At 36.1% G+C, this 23,565-nt stretch overlaps 1 protein-coding gene across 1 annotated transcript in view; it reads right to left on the minus strand.

The window, feature by feature from the left end:
• The window catches only part of LOC142986202 (mitogen-activated protein kinase kinase kinase 12-like), a 51,024-nt gene that overhangs the window by 11,329 nt on the left and 16,130 nt on the right, over nucleotides 1–23,565 (minus strand). Inside the window, exon 3 of the mRNA XM_076134541.1 lies at nucleotides 8,422–8,623. Coding sequence (XP_075990656.1) covers nucleotides 8,422–8,623 — 202 coding nt within the window. The remainder of the gene's footprint in view (nucleotides 1–8,421; nucleotides 8,624–23,565) is intronic.

Below are 23,565 nucleotides of genomic sequence, written 5' to 3' on the forward strand. Positions count from 1 at the left end.
AAGAGTTTCTTTGTCGATGTGTTGCCTCTGATTCGAATCCTCAACCATGGGCGGCAAATGATTAGACCACTCGGCCATCACTGCGCTTCAAGCGCTAATCTAAGCAGAACTACTATAGGCAATATAAAAGTCATCATTATCTAGATTTTGTATCCCCGACCACTTGTCTGAAAAAACAATCACTTGCACTCTGTCTTTAAAAAACGAGAACGTATGTAATCCTCGAAAAGCGTGACAGCACGGGACATTGAATTTTGGACTGAAAAATCGGGACGTCTGGCAAAGCCGGTCGAACACACACATTTTGTGTTTGTTTAGTCTGTTATTAGGAAATTTTACACGGTACGAACAAATAACCCTTGCGTAGATATACGTGAAAAGTGCTTAATTTATTTTAAATTCTTTATGTAATATTCTTTTTTGTATTAAAGATGGAAACAACATTCTAATCATTCATATGATCCCGACGAAAACTCTATACTTGTGACAATATTACGAAAGCATTTCTATACTAAAAAAGCGTTACTGTTGCGTAACTATGTAAGACACCAGAACCGTTAACTGATTTATTTAAAAAAAAATTAAGCCTGAAATATAACCAGGTAGGAGTTAAAAAATATTCCAGATCACGAGTATGAAGATTTGAAATGTCACATTAATTGAACAATGTACGCACTCACATAATTTATCATATGATTAGATTGATTTGTGGTCAACCTTGTGACAAAGTTGTTCAACCCCCAAAGGCTTTGCAAAGTCTTCTAAATAGACTACACCTATGTTACTCTTAAACGTGCCCTCCGAAGCACAGAGACACAACTCAAAAGCCTCGATCGGCCAATTTATGGACTGTCCGCGCCAAAGGTTGCTTAACCCACGATCGTTTACCGGCCGGCGACCGCAACAGAATATGAGCGCTTCGTTTCTAGAAATTAAATACCAACTTTACTTTATATAAACACTAGCTGACCCGCGCAACTTCGCTTGCGTCACCTAAGATAATGGGTCAAAATATTCCCCGTTTTTGTAACATTTTTCACTGGTACTCTGCTCCTTTTGGTCGTAGCGTGATGATATATAGCCTATAACCTTCCTCGATAAATGGGCTATCTAACACTGAAAGAATATTTCAAATCGGACCAGTAGTTCCTGAGATTAGCGCGTTCAAACAAACAATCAAACAAACAAACTCTTCCGCTTTATAATATTAGTATAGATAAATACGAAAGTTGTGAGGATGGACGTATGTTCGTTTACTCTTCCTCGAAAAAACTACTGAACGAATTTTAATAGTTTTTAACCTAGATTAACACATCGAATAAGTACTTTCTAGCGCTGGAAATCTTTTCACGCGCACGATGTCGCGGGCGAAGCTAGTACTACAATACATTTTCTTTTTGGGCGTTGTCACGGAAATGTAGAGTTAAAAAGCTGTAAATTCGACTACTACTAAATATATTAGTTTTATACAAGTGATAGGTTAATTAAATTAATAAATTAAATCGTTTCATAGTGACATCAGTTTATAGTCGATTTAATTAATGTAATACATATAATAAATATTTACTTTACGTCATATTTGCTACAGCAAATGCGAAAACATAACATTTACAAATCAATGACCGATTTTCAATAATATTTAAACTACCTAAATATGAAAGTAGGCTATCGGAGCCATACAACTTTATTACATTGTACCTGAGTACTTATAAAAATGGGACAAGTATATTGTTCTATATGAAATCTGAATTAATTACGTAAAATGAATCTATCTTTAAAATTAACAAATCTCAACCAATTAGACAGAGTAATATCTTATATCCTCAAAAAGTACTTGGGCTACAATATCTTTATAAATATAATTCTTCTGTAAGTGTGTATGTCACTGAACTTCTCTTAAGCGACTAGACCGATTTTGATGAAATTTTTTGTGTGTTCAAGGGGATCTGAGAATGGTTTAGATTCACAATTTTGCCGGCTGGACAATGTTTTTTTATTTATTTTTTATGGCAAAACAACGTTTGCCGGGTTAACTAGTAATAAAATAAATTTAAACAGACTCGAAGTTAAAACTAGTAGAAGAAATAATGATAAAGCTCATATAAACGTCACCTCACTCGTCACCAATTTATATAGAACAAAGCACTATATTCAGGTCAACTAGTGCACAATTACGATATGTAGTACCCAAAGTACATAGTAAATCTTGTTTGTTGGCGACACAGTAAGCGGAAGTGTATTTAACAGAGTTACTATTTACCAAAAACACGTTTCATGGTATAAAAGCCAGCCTATTGGTATTTACCGAACACATATCATAGCTATGGGGATTTTACCTAGAATCTATTAATACAAAAATCCCGTACAAGTGGTCTAAACTACGTTTTCAAGCCGATTCATGTTATCAGCGTTTTACTTTACCGGGTGAAACATTGAACCATTTATTGAACTAATAACTAGCTGACTTGAGCTAATGTTAACTTTATGTAAGCCACGGTTTGAAAACCTTTCAGTTTATGTTGTAACATGTTTAGAAGCTGTTTTCTGAGTTTAAAAGGTATACTTAGTCTATCAAAAACCGAGATTTATATCGAAAAGATGGATCGTATAAATAATAATAATATGGTTAATAAGACTATCGAATTACTATCCAATTACTCTTATATTGATAACTATAAAAAAATACTGTAGTGTCAAATAAAAATTTGATAGTACAATACAACGGAAACCCTTCGTCATGGTTTCAAATGTTATCTAGGCACAGCGGTTTACATGATGCGTTACAAAATGTCTGTCAGTCAGTTTCACTTTGTAAAAACCATTGAATAAACACTACGAAACACATTTTGCAGAACAAACAGCGCTCACACATAAAATAACCTAAAACTTGATTGAAGGCGAGACCTAACACGGAAAAAAAACGACCGTAGATTTAGTCTTTGAGCCTCGTACATAAACTCGCAATTTAAATTTGTACGAGAACCGAGCGGTGATAATATAGCTGAAGACACGTGAAAGTAATAAACAACTAACATTGTAAGATGCACACATAAAACACCATGTCCCTATAGGGTTAAGGAAGGATTTATTACTACAACATAAAGCTACATGTACCAGCAACTAGGAAGACATTGTTCAATCTTCGAGACTCTCAACAAACTGTTAACGGGACAAAGGAAACACGACGCCTGTATTATTTTAAAGGCAATTCCTTAGTAAGAATAAACTTGGTGTCGCGACTCGAGGATTACGACATACAAATCATGGACACGTTACACAAACACCCGACTCTGCCGACACAACTATTTTTGGAAAACACAAACGTAGGAGTGATCTAGGAAACGAAATCGCGACACTTTTGTCACAGAAGGATATGTAATAGTACCGTTATCAGTGCGCTAAATGTGTCCGGTTTGGGAATTAAAACCGCGGCCTTGTATGCAACTGTATGTCAACGGCGACCACTCATAACTGAGACATTGTGGCTCAAATGGGAATTGTAACCACTGCCTTATGCAATGGTTTATCAAACGCGAACGTTTTTAACTGGGACGCAAGTGGGAATCTAAACCGCTGTCTATTTAATATTAAAAGCGACAACTTATTTCGAAATTAGCGTATCGGGACCCTACGAGATAGTATATCGAAGATCACTTCTTTTGTCATGCCTTTACACGTCGGACCAGGGAATCTAGACCACTTTATATGCAATGATATATTAAGGACAATCTTGTCACCGCGCTACAAATGAAAATCGAAACCACAGCACCTTACACAAAGATGTACAAAAATGCGGGCATATTTTATAACTGTGCCACAAATACAGTGAAGTTTTTAACAAACAAGCAAAATCATATTCAACCGAGACAGCACAAAGTTAAATACTTGCTGAACTTATATACTGTTAGTTAAGCAACAGTTACAGTTAAGTATTAAATTTAAGACATGGTCGTAATAAAACAACATTTGTTTAAAAGTTTAAAAGAAAGTACAATTTCAGTAACTTCGTAAGTTAGACCACGCCCACGCGGCCGTCGGCGAGAAATATAATAATTCAAACTGTAAATAAATATTGCCTACAATCTTCCAAAAAAGTGAAATAAATCCAATACATGATAGGATGAAAATTAAAACAACAAACTGCCCAGAAAACTGAAATCACTCAAATCGGAATAGTTTTAAAAAATGAAAGATAATTGAGATAAAAAACGTACAATCTCGCAATAAAATAACAAACGGGCATCTCTAAAGCCAACTAGTTATTAAGTTTAGAAACACAAAGCTGAACAAATATGAATTCAAAGAAACGGATACATGTTACCCCGTATTGCGATCACTTAAAAAAATGCCAACGATTTACTAAAGTCGGGAGCCGTACCTAGAAATCGGAAAAGCGTCGAAACGATAGAAAATCAAGTGAAATACTTCCCATAACAATTTACCAGTGGTTCAGATAGATGCAGTGAATTGTAGAGTAACAAATCCAATAAAATATCTATACAAGTAAAACATACAAAGCAGAGAGACGAGTTAAGAATTCTCTTATCTAAACTTATTAAAATGTTCAATTTTGCTCCCGTCGGAAGTCTAGCCGGGCGACAATACAAAACACAAGTTAAATACTATCCCGCCTGGTTAAGTAACAGTAGGAAAACATTTACAAATTGAAGACAATCTTCCAATAAAATAACCATTAAACTTTGAAAGAGACAATTAGGTTCGGAAAGACAAAGCAGACAAGAAAGTGAGTTGAAGAACGCCTATTTCAATTTGCTTAAGCGGGGAGTTGAACCGGGAACCTCACAGCAAACGCGTAGCACAAAATTAAAGTTAAATTTGAACAAATTTGCTACTTATGTAACGGGTAGTAACAGAGAGGAAAGTATTTAAAAAAATGAAGAATATCTTTCAATAAAATAACTATTAAACAATAAAAAAGACAATTACATTCAGAAACGACAAAGCACAGCACTAATGAGGTTGAATCACATTTTAAAACGGCTAGCAACAAGTCGGGACGTCGACGCCGACGGGAAAGAATATTTTCATACATTACCAAACTGTTGGTGCAGAAACACGAGTATTTTATATATCCGATAGGAAACTTGGACCACTTAACAATTTTTATACATGAAAAACTATTTAAGTTTAAACTGGTTAAACCAAGCCGCTTACTTCTTAGGTCAACGACGCCCACAAGGAAATAGACCACAGCAAAAACATGTTTTAATACTGTAATTATCCATAACTATTAAATCACTTGCGTTTAGGTAACCCATAAATTTGTAACAGAAAACACTAAAAGCACAGACAGCACCCTGGGTAAAATTTCACAAATATATTTATGAATTGTAATGGGTAATTGGTATGCCAGTACATGCTGCATGGTAAATAGGAATCACTATGTGGTTTGGAATATGAACCGATCAAATCAGAAGCACGCACGGAACGCAAACAATATATATCCCGTCGACACTGATCGCGAAACATGAGATAGAATAAACTTTTACACAATCATATACATTTTAACTTTATTAGGAGTTTCAAAGACATCCGCGCTTTCCTTTTGCGCGGATGCAACAAGTTGGAGTTTGGATACTTCTACAGAATTCACAAAGCCAAACTCAAATCTCTTCTATAATTATATCACTGCTATTTTATTTGCTATTTTTAACTTTTATTAAAGTACAATAGATTTTTAAAACTTGTTCAATTTAATAAAAAGGTAAACGTTACAAAAATCACGCGGCTCGTTAATATTTTTACAGACCGTTTCAAAGTGATGAAGCACTGTGCCGAAAACATTGTTTTATTTATTTTCAACAAATTAAGAACTTTGATTTTAATTTGTTATGAACTGCAGAGAGCAAAAAAATTTTTATTTAGTTTTTTATATGAATTTGAACAATGTATTAATTTTCCGGATATAAAAAACCGCGGCGTTTTTTCACCAATTATTAATATTTATTATTGGCGGTATTACGTGCGATGCAGATGACGCGATGCGAGCGACTGACGGATGACCGTTGCAAGTGCAAGTCGGATGCCGCCCGGCACGGCAAACAACTCGGAGCTGAGTGAACATTTTGCGAGCGCTGCAGTTCATCTACACCGCGGAGTTGATTCTCTTTATCGGCCGGTTAAAGCAAATTGACGCGCGCCTTCCTTGCATTCTTAAGATTAAGAAAAGGTGTCAGAAATTGTAAAAAAGTAAAATTATAAAAAAAAAAATGTCTTTTTGAATACTATCTTTTTTTTCACATAATATATGTTTGTGATTTGATAACACATATCAGATAATAATAATAGGTTTAGAACTATGTTGCGTTTAGTAACATAGGTTAGATAAAGAAAGAAAATTTCGGACCAAACCATAATGATATAAAATCCTTAATCATATGTAATTCACAAATAGGTTTTGCGTGTAAGTAATAGTATTCTGTATTTAGAATATCCGAAGTCCGCAAGTCATTCATGCTTTTGAAGGCGGAGTAAGTTTAAAGGCGAATTGGTCGCGAACTTCAAAATCCTTTTACGTGTACAAGAAAGTCAGAATACATCACAAGTAGACGTGAATGCTCACAGAACGTGTGGTTATTCTATAAATAGATAGCCAATTAGTGTCGATAGAGCGCCGAGTTTCCCAGTTTCGAAAACCCCACATTAAATTCTAAGACCTATTCTAAAACGGGCCCAAATGCAGTTTCAATGTTTTTAAAATATATATTGTATCTTTGATTTGGTCGCACCGGGCGACTGATCTAAATACGTACGATCCCGTGAGAACACTTACTGAAATAGGCGTCAGGCATAACTCGACGGTATCTAATTGTATTTTAATCGCTAATTAAATGAGACAGTGATCCGTCAACATTGTGGTGTTGAATCTTTAGAGACTAACACAAATAGAGCGAAAGCGATAGACATCATTTATGTATCGTTTATCTACTATTTCAGCGTTGTGGTACGCGACAGGAATAATGAGCTAACCGCATTAAAAATTATACATTTCATTAGCGTGGGCGAGTCTACCAATAAATACCTTCTATCTATTAACAGCACAAAAGATTCAGTGTAGTGTATTTAAACGGTACTTACAAGAAAATATATAAAAAAGTAAAGTATCTTACTGGAGCAATCAACTTAGGTATTTATAAAAATTTGCTCCGAATAATACCTACATTTAAATATAGTTCAGTAGCCCATCTTGAAGAGAAAGCTTAAGACCTGTAAAATAGTATCTAGAAATAGAGCTCTTTGAATTCTCTTCTGTTAAAGACTTAGCAAACAATTGGGCCTGGAGTATACAATATCGTTGCGTCGGTTTCATAACACTCGTTCAAGGGTACTGGGAACTAGAAACACGGATATCAAGCTATATTGCAATAGAAAATAACTATATTAAAGTAGAAGCTTATTGCTAAGAGTTTATTAAGTGAAAATCCTCGGGGAACAAGCTAGTCTTATCGAAGGACTGTGTAGCAATTATTTTTTTATTTCCTCCTTAACCGCGTAAGTAGAAAATATCTCCGCATTCTGTGGTCTTCACAGCAATGACGAGAAATCTTCTTAGAAACTGTATGTTTGTGAATCGTTATTTCACTTTTATGATGTTTAGTTTCTTGTGCTCATTTTGTTACGTTTTTATTGGTAATGGTGATTGCTCGTAAATAAAATTCGTAAAATAAAGTCAGAAATAACGCCGTTGACCATTCACTATAACGTATGAGTGTTCATATTTGAAAACAGTTGTATTCTTAGAAACCACACGCTCAAAACTTTGTCTAAAATAGGAACGGTAACATCTGTGTCTGTACGATACAGACTCCTGTAATAGTCATACAATCAACTTCAATGTGCAGCGGTTTTTGAACACCGAAAATAACAATAGCATACATTTGATCGGCATATATCCGCAGGCCGTAATTTTAAACCATGTGAAGCCTTTTCTATTTAGGCTTTAGTTATCTCTATGTAGGAAAGTGTGTTATAGATTTGATTTAATTAAATATACTATTAGATCAATCACTTTTACGACTCATCTGGAAAAATTACAAGGAGAAACATGGCCTGCGGAAAATAGTTATTTACAGCTGTATTGTATAACAACACGCTGTACAATTAGCTATCTAGGGTTCTTCAGAATTTCGTCATACCTGAATATAATTTTTAAAATTATAGGTCTTTTCATTTGACACTATGATTTATACCAGAACAATTAGTATTTTAAGGAAATATGATATTAAACTTTTCCTGGCTATAAAATAAACCGCCACTATCTTTATTTCGTCAAAGGAAAAACCTACGGTGGGCGGAAACCATAAGTATCTCTAGTTTAAAAGGTGCCTCAAACGTATGTTTCAGTCGCCTGTCTGTTCGTCACAGCCCTAAAGATCTACAGGGAATTAAAAAATCACTTACTTGGGACTCTTCAGATCTCGGTGTATGATTTTGTTGCTGTGCAGGTAGGCCATACCGAGGGCTATGTCTTTAGCCCAGCGGAAGGTCTGGTTGGCCGTGATGCAGGCTCCGCTGTGGAGGAACTCGAACAGCGGCCCGTATTGGCAGTACTCCATGATGATGCAAGGCACAGGCCCGTTTGTGGAGACGCCGCGGAAACGAACTGCGAACAAAGTATTTATATAAAACTTCATGACCTGGAATAAATACGTTGTACTAAGGAAATTGCATACAATTAAAATATTGTTTTACAGAATCTGCTTGCAGATTAATGATTGTTTCTCGGTAGAAGTGTGTGCGAGTTTAAACCAGGTCGGCATTTTTACCCGACTGAAGACCAGATAATTGAAATGTATAATTATCGCGTAGATACTGCGCGGATAGTTTCATCTGAGAACTTAAGTAGGTAATAAGGTAACTTATATCTTGTATTACATAGTAGATAGCTTATAAATACGATGCCCTTCGTTATTTGCGGAGCATGTTTGTATAGCCATATATGCTAACTGAGTGAGTACCTTGGCAATGAATCGAATACCTAACTGTTCCATCCATTAGAAAATCCTTTTTGCATTGCCAAGGTCCTATTAGATACACTGTAGAAAATCTTATATTCACCCTAATTCGTTTAGACTGAGTGCCGACACCAACAAGGCTAGGAAAAAGTTGGAAGTAAACAGATTTATTGCAATTGTGTTTATACCCCTAGACATTATTCACGATGTGAACTTGACATTTTTCAGCGCGTTCAGACGGAATAATTACGCAACTTAGTTTATCGATAGTTAAGAGACGCTCGCCTTTTAATTTCTATTAGTTGTGTAAAATCCTAGACATGTTTTGAGCTTTGAATAACAGAATGTAAGCAAGTGAATTGCTGAGTTCTATTTCTTTACTACATCGAACATGTTAGATTAAACACCCATTAGATTACTATTTGTTTTTTAGTTTCTAACACTGAATAATGACGTCAAAAGAGCTTAAGGTGTTCTAGGCAAGGGGGTACGCTATATATTATGTATTGATGTTGGCTAGGTCATATTCCCATGTAACCGAAGTCCGAAGACGAGCATATGTATACAATATGTGGAAGACTTGACTCACGCAATAATGGAACGTAAGGATTACACTAAAGGCCAGAGTGTATTTGATGCGTGTGCGTGACGATTACACACAGATCTATACTATTACAATTGGTGTAAAAGGGCCATTTGTGTTTAATCTGATTGTGATTTTTGCACTTCCTTCATGCGTAGCTGGAAGTGGAAAATTAAGTCTTAATTTTAGATACGGAGAAGATATTTGATTCGTAATTTAAAGATTATACATATACTAGCTGACCCGGCAAACGTTGTTTTGCCATAAAAAACATTGTCTAGGGGACAAAATTGTGAATCTAAACCATTCTCAGATCCCCTTGAACACACAAAAAATTTCATCAAAATCGGTCCAGACGTTTAAGAGAAGTTCAGTGACATACACACTTACAGAAGAATTATATATATAAAGATATTTGTTTACTAAGGGGTGGTAATATTAGTTGAAACGGTCGCAGCACAATATATACAAACGGAAACCCATTGCGGTCAACTCCGAGACGTTGACCACTATCCGACGCCACGCTTTCAGCCCTTCGATCAGCAAGGAAATCGGATTATAAGGTGCAGACTGGCTCGCCGACACATCGATACGTATATCCCGAATCTCATCTACGCACATCGCACGAGTCAGTGGCACGCACTGCTCTAACATCCTTTACAGACTGGACTAGCATTTACAAGACTTCAAGCTCAGGTAACACATCAAAAGCGCACAGCAAGTGTAAGTAATAACGTACCGTCAATCATGTTGTATCTGGAGGCAGGGATTCCGATCAAAGGACCGTTTCAATATTGAATCTGCGAGTTGAATACCGATGGTTTAAATGCAAACATATTGGTGTAGTTCCATTCCTGCAATAATTGCTACACCATGTTCAGGCTTGGTTCTGAGAAGACCTATCTGAACGTAGAGGACGCCTCTTAGAGACTATTTACACTATGCGTTGTGTACAAACTAATACCTTAATGGTTCGGATACGAATGTATTTGTAGCCTGAGGTGAACATCGACATGTGTAGAAGCGGACTTATAGGCGATGTGATTGAGAGACTCCAGACCGACATTTATGTAGCAAATATTGAAATGACATTTACTTTAACCGGTATACTAATTCTTAGGGCCTCTAAAATAAATGTCTATGTGACAAGAAATGACCAGTGTAAACGAACTTTAACTTTGGATTACATCTGGTCAAAAAACATACTTAAATTCGAACAAATAATTCCTAATGTGCAGGTGGTAAGAAGCTGTGCAATAGTTGTTTATTTATTTATCACGTGTCGCCACTAATCGGCTTAAACGCACGTGAGGAAGCTTTGAATTTAGCGGACACAGTGCTTAGTCATAATGAAAAGCAAACTTTATGAAGGACCTTTCTCATAATACCGAAACATGTTTAAACGAGTACTTTGACAAAAGTTTGGATGTCACGCCCGCGCTGTTCTCGCACCGGATAGCGGGTTCGATGCTATTACAAGACATTTATAGAGTCCATTACGCCCTCTGTCTGGGGTTATTTATACTTTGACTTTTAAAAGGTGTGCTTCTCTCTTCTAAGAAAATAACTAATTAATTGCGTTGTTATAGATCGCAGCCACTTAGAATGTCTAACAATAGACTAGCTAGAAACTGGACTCAGCAATTAACTAAGTTTCATAATGTTAGTGTAAACAATTGTGACATGATCCTGCGCTCGTGTACTGTATCCTTTATGCATGCGCCCAATATGTGTTACTGTAACCGCATCAGTACACCTAATCAAATCTTCGTGGTATCTACAACGGAGTGCTCCGAAGGTACTTCATTACCGATAATCTAGTCAGGTTAACCGGATTTCTATACGCTTTTAGACCATGTGAGAAATCCGTGATAGTGCAGTTAGTGTCAGCCGTACCGGCCGATATTTAATTAATCAGTAGGCATTATTGGAGTCTGAATGACCCCATTTTGTAGAAGTAGGTAATCCGTATTACTGGTCGGAGTGTCGGTATGCAAGGATTACCGGAGGCGAGCATGTAAAAGCATTTGTTTATAATAACTGTTCGTGAAGTGCTTTTACACCGGCGACTCGCGAGCCGAGGTAAGGCGACTTTGTAATCTTTCACTCTGTCGGAAAAAAAAATATTTTATTAAATTACGAGAGATTTTAATTGTCTTCCTTCAACTACACGGACAATTGTAAATGCGAAGAATAAAGAATGAACAATAGAAGGACAATACTACTTCCTATTCTCTCTGCACCTTGCAACTGGGATAGAGGCTTTAAATAAAACAACTTCAGATGATACTGAATCTGAGCAATCTTGCTCTCTTATCAGAATTATATAGGTTATCGGCCAGTATTCATATAAAATTTCTACTCATTGACTTAGTTACAATTTTATCGATGCGGCTAAAACGTGCCAGATTCATTCCTAACTAAAGATGGAATAACTTAGTTTGTCAAGATGGTTCATAAAGACCAATCTAGATATTAAATAAGTTTGAAAACGGTGTCCCGGGCACATTCTTAGAACCGCTATGAAATAAACATCGGGAATATTTCGCGAAATACTTAAAATAGTAATATTCCAATATCTTCCATTTGTATTGCCAATTATAAATATTTTTTCTCTAGAATAACAGCTTGCATATTATAATATTTTCACAATAAGTTATTATTCCTAGCACTTTACATCTTAAACAAATAGGTCAAGCTGAAATTAGCCTTATTATAAGCAGAGAATTTGCCATGTTTTTATATAGTATTAAGACCATAATTTGCAGTCACTTGAAATAACGCCACTTCTGTTATGAACGCGAGAGTTCATAAAATATCGGATGGATGTTAACTTTTTCACGCAAAAATTACGAACTGATGTTAAGACAAAGCAAGTTTAGAACTTAGATTAATCTTTTTCTCCGAGCAATGAAACTTTTTTGCTGACTTATAGGACTACGATCAATCGAACATGAGACATAATCAACTTACAACATAAATAACAAAATCATTTCAATATACTACTATAATTAAACAAACCCACACGTTATTATAGAACCGAAAATAAAACTTCAATTCGCGGATACCTTACAATTCAACTGGAATACCTATGAAATCAGAGCTCCGTATAATGCCGTAGAAATGTGGAAATACATTCATACAACAAACAAGTCTGATATCTTGCATTGTATAGTGCTAATTCAGATGTTCCCCGACTGAGTATGCAACTGTAAACTAACGCGTGAATTGTACTAGGAATTCGCAGCTCGCGGGCGGAACTGGGTCACAATCTAGGTTAGCAGGGAGTTTGCCCAGGTGGCTGGTCCAGGTTACCTATTACATCCCCCGGAAGCACCACAAATACCTATCAAGTGTTATTAGCTATCAATTAACGAGACTAGATATATTTAAGCCGATATTGGATTGGATATGTCGGTAATTGGTGTTCGTCGACCCCGAACATGCTAAATGATTTTATGTCTATACTTATATTATACAGCTGAAGAGCTTGTTTGTTTGTTTGTGTGTTTGAACGCGCTAATCTCAGGAACTACTGGTCCGATTTGAAAAATTCTTTCAGTATTAGATAGTCCATTTATCAAGGAAGGCTACGACCAATTGGAGCAGATTACCAGTAAAAAATGTTACAAAAACGGGGAAAATTTTGACCTATTCTCTTTTATGTAACGCAGGCGAAGTTGCGCGAGTCAGCTAGTCTATACTAATATTAAAATCTCAAGAGTTTGTTTGCTTGTTTGAACGCTCTAATCTCAGGAACTGTTGGTGCGAATTGAAAAATTATTTTACTGTTGGATAGCTTGTTTATTGAGGAAGGCTATAGGCTATAACATTACGCTACAAACATAAGGAACGGAGTAGCAACGAAAAATGTTTCAATCAACGGGGAAAATTGTGACCCATTCTCGCTTATGTGACGCAAGCAAAGTTGCGCTGGTCAGCTAGTAATTTTATATTTAAATGGCCCTGTTCGTGGTGTTACAGTCCATTTATTTTATAACTTATGTAACTAGATTAAGTTAGTTGTATTTTCAAGTATCCATCGCCATCTGAGTTTCCGATAGCAATATTATTTAGTTTAGAATACGATATCGGAATATTCTACTAAATAATAAAATCACTGAAGCAGAATTGTTTCCTATCATTCAAAATACTAGGCAAATAATTTAACTAACATTTTAGATTCAATTTTCTAATTTCAATTATTAAATAAAACTCATCTCTTCGAGTTTAGGAAAAGAAAACAATTTCAAATATTAAGAGTATTATTATAGCAAAGCAAATCTTTGTGAAAACTCACACACGACGCGACCCCCCGAACCAGCGCTCAACAAGACCGGAAAAGGTTAAGTCAAACTATATTTATAACTTATAAAATATACTATGTATGTAATAACTAAAAGGCAAGATCGTTAACCCCTATTTCACGAGAACTGCAGCTATTTTAAAATTGCACATATGGTTTAAAAAGTATATAAAAAAATCTTAACTTTGTTTTCACCATGTCTCCGTCGATATTCTTCTGGTTACAGCACATTTCATATTCTCGATAATCTGTTCAGTAAAATTTTCATGTTTGATTTTAAAAACCAGAAGCAGTCGTATTTTTCAGCGCAAATACCTTTTGCGGCGAAAAAATATGTAAACATTTAAATATGTGTGGAAGCAACTAGGTGTTTGCTGTACTAATTAGAGATCCCGGGAACTTGGCATAACCAATATGAAAAATTACTTTATTTTCCGTTTGATTTTTATATCAAAGAACTTTATGAAGTTAATATGTGACACGTGTAACATAACAGAGAGACTTTCACAATAGCATTTACGCGATGGAGAATATACGTAGTGTGTGTCAAGGATCCATTACGAATACCTATCAACGTTCAAAATCAATCGCAAATTAATCTTCTCTGGTACCATTGAGCCCTTTGTGAATTAACAGTATTTTGAGATCAAGCGAGCCCATTGAGTAGTTCGCGATCCCCAATATCTACGTATCCCATTATTGGTAAACCGCGGACTGCATGAGCCGAAATGTCGGGCTTCAGTATATCGGATGACTGAACAATGGGGCAGACTAAAAGCCTGTCAAACCAAAGATACACCTCGTTATGCTTCAAAGTGAACTATTATTAACTCTTGTAGCGGGTACGTCGGTGTGTATAACAGATTCAGTCAAGACACAATATGTGTCTATTGTGCAGAGCTACAGTTTAGTTTGGGTTGAAAGGACGCCATGTTTCAACACCGTAACAAGTGTAGCGCGAGTATAAGGATAGAGCTTTAAAAATGCAGCGTTCAGACGGCCAGGTCTAATCTTAGAACCACATATGTCATGTCCCTGTTGCTTGAAGGAGACTTTAATTTGTACGACACAAATAGAAGTTCAACAGTTTGTCAGTAGGCGTCCTTACACACAGATTTACTGACCGCTTTTCCACATATTAATCCGTTCACTGTCATCCGTACACAATGGTCCAATTCTGTACATTTCTGTATTGTTTTTGGTTTCCAGGTGTACCGAATTTATGTTATAATTATAACCAATAGATTTATTTATAGACTTTGAATGGGAGTCCGTTATTAGTTAAATCCCTTTACAATGTTATTATTAGGCCTATGCTTTGTGAGAGCATACAATATAATTCATTGCGTAAATTATAATATACACGTAATTAATTTAATAAAGCGGATTTTGTGACGATGCACAATGATGATTTCATTTCGAAATATGAAACTGTAAAATTATATTCTCATATTCGCTTTTCAGATCGGCATTTCATTTAAAAATACCAGAACCAACGCAGACGACAAATTCGATACAGATTATTGTGAATTTTGTCAAATTAAGAATTAAAGTTTCAGTTGAATGATTTTTTAAATCTGATTTTAATATGAAGTCCCATATACCAGTACCTTCGCACGTCGTATGTAACATATAATATTATGATTATTTTTTTTAATATAATAAACTACTTTCATTTTTGTAACACTAACAAAAATACACATACGTTTAACAAATTCCAAATTCGTTAGAGCTAGTTAGGTTAAAAAGAACGTCAAATCGATCGACATTAAATATTAGTGTCCAAACGACATTTTAAACGTTTTCTTCTACACAAGTTATAGTGTATTCGTAAGTCAAGGTCTTGGCATCATGGCTCGCCTTAGCCTAGTCCAGCCTTGAAGTTGCAACGGTCAATCATTAGGATAAATAATTAAGAGCTCTACTGCGCGCGACCGGCGAAGTACAAGGGTGAACTGACGGTAACTCAATACTGTTGAATTATTCAATAGATGTAAGCTGCATTTTCCGACGATGTCGAGCCGCGGGAATTAGGACAATAAAAAGCACCTGGGAGTCAAGCGTCACAACTATGTTTGTTTATACCTAAAATACGATTCCGTTTGAAATTTTTACATGCCTTCTGTTCGCCTTCACAAAGATTATGAAACAATCGTTAGAAAATCTTAAGATACCGGTAGTGGGTGTCTCTGCTTCCGTTACAAATGCCCTGACACATATTATAAAAGGTGCAAAGAGATATAAATGTACAATATATTTTTCTGCAATGAAAAATCCTCATCACATTTGCAATATCCCAGTATTTTTTAAAATAAACAAGCTGGACATTTTATTTTTATAAGTGTTGATTTCCAATCGCCTCCGGACATATATCTGGGTGCTCAGGTGTTCTCTATATATCGAAATATAAATATATTACATTTTACTATATATTTTTTCCTAGTATCACCCGTATCAAGTATTGATTGGTATTTATATACTTAATTCCGGGAGCCGAACAATGTTAATGTTAACGTGAAATACGTGAATTTTAAATTTGTGACGTGGTGACAAATGTGTCAATTTTGTATTTTCAGCACAGAGAAAATGTTGTTCAGACCACCTGAAAATTGCAAATTGGCTGCGGAGCGCTCCGAAATACGAAGACTCTCATCTTGAATGCACTTAAAAGGACAAGGCACATTCGAAAAGAAGTTTCCAAAGTGAAATCTATAATTTCAAGATTAAGGTTTAATTTCGTTTGAATGTCGAGCAACATTCCCTTTCACTGAATACAATAACGTCGGCCTCGCGTTCATGACTTTGGCATACCAGTAGTAACATTAAACTTGAACCGGGATTGGTATGTCCGACAACCTGCAGACTGGAGTAATGGCCTAATGGAAATTCTTTGTAAACCTCATCCCATCGGCGGCGCATCCTATCTGCATGTAATCAGAGCAAATGGGTCAATGTCGGAATGCAATCAATTCAGATGTGATATGCTAAGAGACGATTGTTGTCTGAAGGTTGGACTGGACTACGCAAATTTGTATTGATTAAATTGTTTTGGTTTAACAATTGGTAATGATTAAATTGACAACTGATGTGCACGTTTAGCGCAGTGGTTAACGTGGTCACCTCGACGCAATGACCGTAGCGCTACGTGTGGTGGGTTCGAATCCCACTCGGGACAAATCTTTGTGTGATGAGCACGAGTATTTGGTCTGAGCCTGGTTGTTAATGTATCTACTTGTATATAAGTATATTTATTAGTTGTTTGGTTACCATAGTACAAGCTCTGCTTAGTGGAATCAAATGACTGTGTGTGAGTAGTCCAATGATTTTTTTTTTTAAGTTTTCTCATCAGAAACTATTTCAATGATCTATGTTTGTGTCCATGGTATAAATGTTTAATGATGGGGGCTTTAGTTTGTTGTTGCATAACAATACTGTGAGTCGTCATGTGCACCGCGGCTACGGCGTAGCACGTCGTAGCATTCTCAATGACAGATGAATACATTATTGGCATTGATTATCAGGACTATTAGCTTAAGTAAATAAATTATATAATATACATTTCTTTGTTTACTTTTCAGCCCACATTTTTTCACAACTTGATAGTTTTTATACAATGTTTCTTGATGTTGAACTATTTTCTTATGATAGTTAGTGGGTACAGAATTTAAATGCTTGCATAGATTTAATGGAAAACCGAATGTCTTTTAGTACAAAAAAACTAGATATATCGATTTTATTCAATCACCCATGGCAGACGGGATTCATTTCTCATGCAAAAATATCGCGTGTCCCCCGCGCCTATTTCAATAACATGTTTTTAGAGAGCAAGGATTAGGGATAGAGTAAAATTCATTTGCAGTGCGTGCGGCGTTGTATTACAGACTAGAATACCAACTCTAGTTTTGCAGAATATTCGAAGTTAGGTCGACGTTCTTTTAGCGTTTTTATTGACAAAGGAATTCCCGATCCAACCAGCGCTGTTCTGGAATTCGTCTATTTCATTTTCGTGTCATGGCCCCGGCATTCATTTTAATTAAGTCCTTTGTGCCTATTTTTAAAGTATTTGTTTGGTTTTTACAAAGATATTGTTACATAGGCACAAAGTTATGGCGATAGAAATATAAAAGCTACTCAAATTAAGGGCACGTACAAATTAGACGGTTGATGACGCACGGAAAGTGGGGTGGCACGAAAATTGGAGGGCGGGCGTGTTTCTCATACAAAAATATACTATTAGCATTTTTCTTTTCTACTCTTAGAATCTTGTATCGGCTTAGCCTTTCTTCCAAGCTATGTTGAAGTCGGCTTCCAGTCTTACCGGATGCAGCTGAATACCAATGTTTTACATGGAGCGACTGCCTAGCTAACCTCCACAACCCGGTTACCTGAGATTTAACTCTTTAAGTATAAGATGGTCACCCATCCACAAATCAACCTCGGCAAGCATGGCTTAACCTCAGAGATCGATACGCGCGGCTGTTGTTAACTAAGCCACGAGCTCCTCACTAAACCAGAATCTTGAAGGAATGTTTATTTCAGTCCTAAGGGTAACTGGTACATAAAACAGCCAACAAAACGAGCCCCGGCCGTTTTTTACGGTATCTATGTCTACACGAGAACACTCCGCCACCTAGACCTTTAATCTAGAGTAACGTATCCGGGGACCAAGCAATCTATGTTACCAGGTCAATGTCGCACACAAACACGCATTTGTGTATGTCTGTATGTATGTGTTACGTACGGACCTGTTGGAGTCTCATTCACAAACACAACCTGTTACTGTCAGCTAGGCCTCATTATAGATAATTGTATTAAACTAATACTCATTACTCCAGCCTGTGCTTCAGCTTCAACAAACTTCGGGAAAATTATCACTGACATTCGCTATGCCAACCCAATAACGTGATTTAACAGAAAATGTCCGGAAGAGACTTCAAATTCCTATTTCATTAATTAAATCATAAACTAAAACAAGTCAATTCGTTAGTAGTTGAACGTATTTCTAAGTTCAATAATAATCTAAAAGGCCACCCGATTCCTTCCAGGTAAATATTAAAGTCGTGGTCCACTATATAAATGAAATTGCGATGTCAGTTGGCTTTCAAAGTTATGAAATCTATATAAGGATCCTTAAAATAGGACGAGTGTTCCTGGTTGATATCAATGAAACCAGGATGACCTAATATTTAACTTTAAACGAATTTATTTATTGTTGTGTTAGTTACATGATACAAAGGGAACGTTGAAGTATTATTCAAATTGGAGGTGTTACATTAGACACTGCCGTGAAACAGAACGAAATCTGGAATAAATGCACGCTTTGTAATATTGGTGTAAGATTCGTTAGCATCGCGATACAATTTTCTACAAAAGCTTTGTGTAAATATTTTTCGTATGATGTAGCATATTGAATTAAAAACGTATTGACATGGACTATCCGATGCTACTGGCGTTTCAATTAAACGGGAAGTTTTAATTTAAGCCCAAAATCAAGCGCGCCTTGGAATATTGTTTTCTGAAAAAGAGTTGTTGAAAATATACAATATTGTCAACTTTGTAACGTTCCCAAATTTCGAGGAAGAATATGTATTGTAGTCACTACAGCGACGTCAACGTCATGATATTAACAAAAGATCGTTTCAGGGAAAACCTTTAAATATAAATGCATCAGTAGGTACTTTGTAGTAACAAAAAACCGAACACTGCTATTTTACATTCAGAAATTAAAATTTGTATTTCGTGCGTATAAAACAATTTGTCTTTGTCATTAGTGTATAATAGAACAATCTAATCCAAGCAGTTTTACTAGAGATGATGAGAGATGTATTAAAATCTGTTAATTTCAATAGTAAAAAGTAATAGTTGGTGAAAAGCAGTGAAAATATTTAATATTTTCATAGAAAAAGTGATATTTTATATTTCAATGAAATGTAATATTTTACCGCAAAAATTTAACGAGTTGTAGTCGCCTCTATACAAAGTAAACAAAATAAAAATCAAATAAGGAAATAACATTTCAACTACACTATTTGGAATACCTACTACCAACTTTACAGCAGAAGAATATGTATATCGAGATTGCCGGACTCGTACTAATATGGTAGACAACACAGGTTCACAAAACAAGTTTTTCACTATTTTAGGTCATTAATTTTTGCTCCCAGCTCGGGAATCCTTTCACGCTATTAATTACACTGTCAAGTATACAACCATATGATGGACATGGGACACGTTTCAATTTTATGCTGTAAACTCCGCTTGAACCAATATTTTGAGTAGTGCATTATTTTCCGACATTTTCAATTACTAACGTTTAATTTGTCGACATTTTTAAACTGGTCTTTTTTAACACGACCGATTGGTTTTTCCGGGAAACCATTTGCATTACAATATACATATTAAAATACTTTAGTCAAAAGTAAATATGTTTTTGTAAACAGCATAATAGATTAAATTATTATTAACGTTTGTAGTTTATGCAAAACATGTTTCAAACATTTTTTGCAGGGTTGATCTGCCCACAGGTAGAGCTTATTGTCAGAATCCCGAATGTGGATTTATTTTACAAAACATATTGGTGTATTTTGTTTGACTGATCATCCGTTAAAAGCACGCTCATTACAGTTTGACAACGAATAAGTCTCATCGAATCATTAGTGGCGGAATCATTATAACTAATTTCCAGTATGAATGGATAAATGATTATTGATACCGCCAAAACACCAGTCTACCGTATATCCCATCAGCACGATTGTAATGGCATATTGATGAATGACAATTAGTATGGTATCCTGCGAACCGGAATATTCGAAAAGGACCTTTGTAAAATTAATATTTATTTGTTTGTTATTAATAAAAATAACTACCGACTACATAATAATGGCAGTACAAAACCAAAAGTCTGATAAGAAATCTCAAAATGTCTTAGTTCAAAATTCTCTATGGTGAAAGCGGCAAAAGAACAAAGGTTACTAACAAATCAAATGCAATTCACTTCACCACGCACATTATCAAATTAGAAGGGAAAGCGCAGTCGGATTCATTAGTACTCATTAGGCAACATCATTATGGACTGGTCAGTATAGGTTTTCGTCTGGCGTGCACTCTATGCAGTTGCACCTCATTATCCTGTGGCGCAGGAGGTATATTATTTGGGTGTTAATTTAATAACTAAAATCACAATCACTAATCACATGTTGTGTTGCGGGATGCGTAACGATGGCCCTATTGGACTGCTTTTCCTACCGTCTGTCTCCTTGCCCGGATGTTCGCCTTGCATATCTAACTAGCGCGCTACTGCCTTCCTAGCGCGTACCATCGGTCTGTCTTGTGATGCAAGGGAAACTTCTTACACTACTTTAACAAGGAGCATACGTAAGACATATAAATAAAAAAAAAATAATACTAGAATTTAAGAAATGACTACAACTTACTCAGAACTTAAAATTAATTTAAGACATGAAACGCCTATCGCCAGTAAACGATCTGTACGTTGGAGCGATCATTTCATAGATGGGTGATAACGGCTTGAACGACTTTGACACAAGGTTGACCACTAACCATACGACGAGAGAGAGAGATTTAAAACAAAGCTGATTCAAGCGATCAATCAAACGGTGCCTGCAGCACTTCCTTAGCACCTCGCAGCTCCCTTGTAACGACCTTTCTCAAGAAACAGGTCAAGATCGCGAACCCGCAGACAACACCCGAAAACCGGGACCCTGTTGCGCTCCCTCCGGGAATTCGGGGTTAATTTAATACAAAGTGGGTCAATGTCGAGTTGTACACGTTTTGCCATAAGAGACCGACTTGATTGTTGAACAACAACGATACATCCACGGTGTTTAAACGTGGAGTTATTTCTTCATAAACACTTTGAAATGACTGCAGTATTTGATTCCATACCTGGAAAAGTCTTTGGTTTTCTAACATGAATTCGAGGAAAAATCTCACGTCGCTAAAATATAAAACCTAGTTAGCTGGTTCCTGGAAGAAAGGACCTAAGGCGTAACATACATATTAACGCCCTCGCCTCCGGTTTGGAAAATATTTAATTTCTTGCAACCCCCGGTGGTTAAGTTCATAAGCTCTTAGATAATGTACTTATGACGCTTATTTTAGCGAGTAGGATATAAAAATGTGAAAATTTTATAAAATTTTGTTTGCTCTCGACGAGTGCAGGGGTGTGTCGTCTGCACGATACACTGCACGCGGTTAATAGACAAAACGTGGACAAAATGCTTCTACAACCAGAGTCTGAATGTTGAGAAAGTTTGTCTTAGCTGGAACGATTCTCTAAGCACACAACTTACACTATCGAGGTTCTTCAATAGTTTACTTAAGAATAATATCTATTCAGTATTCCCTGGGCGCGCAAGATTTTTCACTTTCTCCGGTATTATGTTTTTTCATTGGCTTAAAGGGCTTAAATGATGTCTTTTATTTTATGCGTTGGCGTACTTCCCTAGGGCCATTAGTCTGTGCCACAGCAAGACGTATATAGATTCTATCATGAAGTCTGATCGCTACAGGGATTTATCGAAGATTTCTTTTGCGTTTGTCAATATCTTGAAAAGCGATATAGTAACCTAGAGCTTTAAATTTATGTTTAAAGGATTTTAGGTTAACAAAAAGGTAGGTTAACCTTTTTAGTAACCAGAGATCATTATACTAGCGTCATGTCAGTTTTGTAGACGATGAAATGTTTTCGTATAGCGTGGTTTGTCACCGAGAGTTTTATTACCCTTTTTGCGTATTCCTGTGGCAACGCAGGTCGTTATTAAAGGGTCGAATTGAAATACGCCCTGTGTGAGGGAAGCCAATCAAACCGTAGCCGCAACGAAAAAAGCAAGTTTTGTAGGATGCTAGATTAGGGTCCGTTTCACAGTCTCTGTATAAGTGTCAGATAAACTACGCAGTAGATAAAATCTATACTAATATTATAAAGCTGAAGAGTTTGTTTGTTTGTTTGATTGTTTGTTTGTTTGTTTGTTTGTTTGAACGCGCTAATCTCAGGAACTACTGGTCCGATTTGAAAAATTCTTTCAGTGTTAGATAGCCCATTTATCGAGGAAGGTTATAGGCTATATTTCATCACGCTACCACTAATAGGAGCGGAGTAGCAACGAAAAATGTTACAAAAGCGGGGAAAATTTTGACCCATTCTCTCTTATGTAACGCAAGCGAAGTTGCGCGGGTCAGCTAGTAACAAATAAAAATACCTAATAAAAAGTTGTAAAATAGGAGCAAAACAATTCAGAATAAGAGAGCTAAATAGAGTTATAACCTTGCGTGTCTGTATTTAAAAGTAGCCATGGGGAAAACACGTGCGTCGGCCTTAAAGAATTAGGTGTTCAACCGGTCGCAACTACCACGCGAATTTCAGTATACCTAGTTCTAAACATATATTCTTTATAACTCCCCTTACGAACACTTTCCATTGTGTAACACCCCATCTTACAATCTTTGACTTTTTGACAACTTTAAGAATTGTAGACTGGACACCTGTGTGACCTTCAAAGTACAAACAAGCAATGAGGAAGGGTTAAATAGACTGTCAAGACTTTTTATAACCTAGTATCTATGTTTATAGATAAAAAAAACCTTTAAGCTTATACCGTCACGAACATAGCACAGAAAAGTAAGTAATTCTTAATTAGATTCCAACTGACTTGTAATTACAGGAGAAAGCTTTGTTATAA

This window comes from Anticarsia gemmatalis, chromosome Z (assembly GCF_050436995.1).
Source record: "Anticarsia gemmatalis isolate Benzon Research Colony breed Stoneville strain chromosome Z, ilAntGemm2 primary, whole genome shotgun sequence".
Classification (NCBI taxonomy): Eukaryota; Metazoa; Arthropoda; class Insecta; order Lepidoptera; family Erebidae; genus Anticarsia; species Anticarsia gemmatalis.